We start from the raw sequence: 4,537 nt of genomic DNA, 5'->3' as shown, positions 1-4,537 counted from the left end.
ATACATCTGCACACTTTTACATGCACACAACCACACACCTGTACACAGTATGTTCACACACTTGCACACCTGTACATCCAAATACCCGTATATCCACACACCTGTAAACCTGAACATCTTTATACCCACATTTATGTACATCTGCACATCTGTACTCCTGTACATCTGTACTCCTGCACATCTGTACTCCTGCACATCTGTACTCCTGCACATTTGTACACCTGTACATCTGCACACTTGTACACACACACACACCTGTACATCCAAATACCCGTATATCCACACACCTGTAAACCTGTACATCTTTATACCCACATTTATGTACATCTGCACATCTGTACTCCTGCGCATCTGTACACCTGTACATTTGTACACCTGCACATCTGTACTCCTGCACATCTGTACACCTGCACATCCAAATACCCGTATATCCACACACCTGTAAACCTGAACATCTTTATACCCACATTTATGTACATCTGCACATCTGTACTCCTGCACATCTGTACACCTGCACATCTGTACACCCACACACCTCACAGTGCAGAATGGCTGAGACTGTTCTGTGCTGAGCTCAGTGTGAGATGAAAAGGTGAAATTATCCTCGGTGTAAATTTTTTTCAGTTCAACCTTTATCTCTACAGGTTAGTCTCATGGAGCCTCGAGGACTCATTTACAAGAGAGAGCTGACTTAACAAAGAACACAGATGACAACAGTAAACATTCATAAAAAGCAAATAAAATGAAAAGTAAATGGAAGAAAGGATAAAAATAAAAGACAGCTCCGTTATTAAGCGATATAAAATACTAAAAACAGGAACATGTCTGCGTTGGTTTTGCCATGAACTTAGCAGTTTAAATAATCTCGTCCTCAGGGTTCCCCAGGTGAGGTGCTGAAAGACCCCCGGGTCCAGTGCTGGATTGAAAACTACCGCAACCTGCTGGACGCATGGAGGTTCTGGCATAAACGGGCCGAGTTCGACATCCTCAGAGGCAAAATGGACCCCAGCTCTAAACCACTGGCTCAGGTGCTAATCTGAGGAAAAGATGATTTTTATATTTTTAACACTGAAATTATTTTTGGATGTAAACATTTTATATTTTTGTAAATTAGATGGATTCGATGTCTTGACATTGCCATTATCATTCTTGAGTGTTGTCTTGAGTTATTAATGTTTTATTGTATAAATGCTGGCACAGCATTAATATCATTAGTGTTATTGTTAAATATCCTGATTCATGTTCAATAATCCAGGTAGAAAAATCTAAAAAAGTTCAATCTGCTCCTCTGGACATCCAAAAAAAAGTTGTTTTTTTGTTGTTGTTTTGAATGTCCATAGGACCAGATTGAACTTTTTTAGGTTATTGTTAAATGTTTATTTAACCAGGTAGATCTCATTGAGATTAAAAATGTATTTTTAACAGCGCCCTGGTCAAGAGTGGCAGCAGCACACAGACATGACCAATCATAAAACCACAGATATCAAAACACAATTAAAATGCATCACGGCAAATAAAAGACAGAAAATAAAAACACCCATGAAAATTAAAATTCACGCCAGCTTCGGTTTTTAGTTTTACTTGCATTTTTTAAGTCTTACTATTTCTGTACACTTTGGGCTATTTGGGCCATGTCTTTGATTAAAATGTTCAGCTCGTTCAGGAGACAGCTGCTGCCACTTTTAGTTTTTGTAACTTTTATTCTTTTCAAAATGTTCTCCATTGTTTATAAATATATTTCCCATAAAATTGCTTTTTCCTAGCATTTTACTATTTTTCCTTTTTGCTGTTTGTTGCTTTTATCAAACCTTTTGTTGCTTTCAGCTTTTGCATAGCATTTAGCTACTTTTAGCTTCAGTCTGCTGTTTTGCTACATTTAGCTAGATTTTAGCTTCTTTAAGCTTTTAGCTAGTGTTTTGCTACTTTTGGGTAGTATTTTGCTGCATTTAGCTTTAAGCTAGTGTTTTACTGCATTTAGCCAGCCTTTTGCTATTTTTAGCTAGTGTTTTTCTCCTTTTGACTTTCAGCTAGGTTTAGCTTCTTTTAACTTTTAGCCAGTGCGCTGCTTCTTTTTTCTTCTAATGATTAGCTTATTTTAGCTACTGTTTTGTTCCTTTTGACTTTTAATTAATGGACAGCTTCTTTTGGCTTTTAGATTGCATTTTGCTTTTGTAGCTTTTAGCTATTGTTGCATTTCTTTTATTGTTTTAGCTATTAATTTGCTCCTTTTAGCTGTTAGCTAGCATTTTGTTCTTTTTATCTTTTAGCTAGTGGTCTTCTTAAGGTTTTGGTTAGTATTTAGCATCTTTCAGCTTTAACAACTCAGTTTCAACTTCTTTAACAAATTTCAGCAATCATTCTGTTTTGTTAGCTAGTGTTCTGCTACTTTTACCATTTAGCTATCCCTTTTTATTTAAGCTATGGTTTTGCTACTTGTAGCTTTAATGACTCTGCTTCAGCTCCTTCAGTAATTTTCAGCAGTCATTCAGCTCGCAGCGTTTACATTTAGTGTTAGACTTCTCCCGTCCCCTAAAGAGTTGCACCCCCTCAGCTGGTGAGCAGTTGGTCTTTTGGCTTTACCTTCATGCTCTTCGGCTGTTATCAACCGACCTCTGTGTTTGTTCTGGGCAGGTGTTTGTGAGCTGTAACTTCTGTGGGAAGTCCATCTCCTACAGCTGCTCGGCGATCCCTCACCAGGGCCGAGGCTTCAGCCAGTACGGCGTCAGCGGCTCGCCCACCAAGTCCAAGGTGACGAGCTGCCCCGGCTGCAGGAAGCCGCTGCCTCGCTGCGCCCTCTGCCTCATGAACATGGGCACACCTGTGTCCAACTGCTCAGGTAGAGACCACCTGAGACGAGAGCAGCTCAAGGCTGTTAGCTCCTGGATGTTTACAGCCACCTTGTTGCTGGTTTTTATTTGGCAGGAACAGGAAAGTCGGAGGAGAAAGTGGACCTGACGAGGGAGAACAAACTGGCTCAGTTCAACAACTGGTTCACCTGGTGTCACAACTGCCGGCACGGGGGCCATGCAGGTCACATGCTCAGCTGGTTCAGGTAGAAAACTCGTTTAAGACATTTTTAGACTTGAGCAAACACGCTCACAACGTTGTGTACGTTCAATCATGTTTGATCCTGTAATAAAAAGGTTAAAAAAGTTCCCTAATCAGAATTTATCCATAAATTCAGGGGAAAAATCATTTAGTTTTCAAATTAAATATAAAACTAGCTGCTCCATGGCGTCATTAAAGATACCAGGAACATTTAATTTGTATTTTTGTGTAGAAACTTTAATGCTGACTGTTGAAAACACAAACGTAAAAATAAGTCATTTTTATTTTATTTTGATAATTTATTAAGCAAAGCACTTCCTGTATTATAAAATTACACTTCCTTCTTATTATCTGTCAATCTTTACCCTGCTTATTCAGGGTGGCATTATTTACTTCTGTAGAAAATAAAACAGGAATTATTGTTGTGTATTTATTCTCATAATTTTTTCATTTTTTATTCAACCTTTATTTCACCAGGAAAATCCCATTGAGATAAAGAAAAATCTCTTTTGCAAGAGAATCCTGGCCAAGACCGGCCGGAGCACACCAGGTTACACAACATTCACAGCAAAAACAACAAAAAGTTAACTCCGTCATAAATAAGTTAATTAAAAGATTCCTCAGTTAAAACATTTACAGATGATTCTTCTCTAGATCAGTAAGAACAACCTTAAAAACATTTAGTGACAGCAGCTCCTTCAGGTCCATGTATTTCTGCAGCTGGTTCCAAGAAGATGGAGCAGAAAACTGAAAAGATTTATTTCTTAGTTCAGTTCGGACTTCAGGCACCGAAAGTAAAGACAAGTTCTCACAATGAAGAGAGTATCCTCCCGTGGACTTTCTCTTTATAAAGGCCAACAAATACGAAGGAAGTCCTAGTATGGCCTTATAAATAAAAACAATTCAGTGGCGGAGTGTACGAGTGGCCAAGGCCGTCCATCCAATCCGGGTGTATAAAGTGCAATGATGTGTAAAACCTTTTAACCTATTATAATTTTTAAAACTGCATGATAAACAGTATCCAGCGAATAAAGACATTTAAGAGGAGCATGCATGTATAAAATGTCACCATAGTCGAGTACAGACATAAAAGTAACATCAACCAGTTGTTTTCTAGCCTCAAAAGATCGACAGGATCTGACCCTGAAGTAAAACCCCAGTTTCAATCTCGGCTTCTTCACCAGCGGTTGAATGTGGGACGTAAAAGACAAAGAATCATCTATTAAAAATCCTAAATATTTATACTGTGATACTTTTTAAATTTTCAGATATTCAGCTTTAGTAATGACTAGAAGATCCTTACTTTCCAATCTCCCATTGGAAAACAGCATCACCTTCGATTATCAGCATTTGAAACAAGCTTAAGGTGATACAAATTTGTAAGACGTTAAAAACTGACTGTAATTGATTAAAAGCACAGTTAGGTGAGAGACCAGACCAGAACAATATAAAACAGTATCATCAGCATAAAAATGAAATTTTGCATGAG

The 4,537-nt window shown here is 38.2% G+C and overlaps 1 protein-coding gene across 1 annotated transcript in view; it reads left to right on the top strand.

Annotated features, from left to right (window-relative positions):
• The window catches only part of mios (missing oocyte, meiosis regulator, homolog (Drosophila)), a 17,604-nt gene that overhangs the window by 9,958 nt on the left and 3,109 nt on the right, over positions 1 to 4,537 (top strand). Inside the window, exons 8-10 of the mRNA XM_037676703.1 lie at positions 876 to 1,028; positions 2,632 to 2,836; positions 2,923 to 3,052. Of these exons, the coding sequence (XP_037532631.1) occupies positions 876 to 1,028; positions 2,632 to 2,836; positions 2,923 to 3,052 (488 nt within the window). The remainder of the gene's footprint in view (positions 1 to 875; positions 1,029 to 2,631; positions 2,837 to 2,922; positions 3,053 to 4,537) is intronic.

This window comes from Nematolebias whitei, chromosome 5 (genome assembly GCF_014905685.2).
Source record: "Nematolebias whitei isolate Nwh7 chromosome 5, NemWhi1, whole genome shotgun sequence".
In the NCBI taxonomy this organism is placed as follows: domain Eukaryota; kingdom Metazoa; phylum Chordata; class Actinopteri; order Cyprinodontiformes; family Rivulidae; genus Nematolebias; species Nematolebias whitei.
The sequence above is the reverse complement of the archived record's forward strand: the minus strand, read 5'-3'. Positions and strand labels throughout refer to the sequence as shown.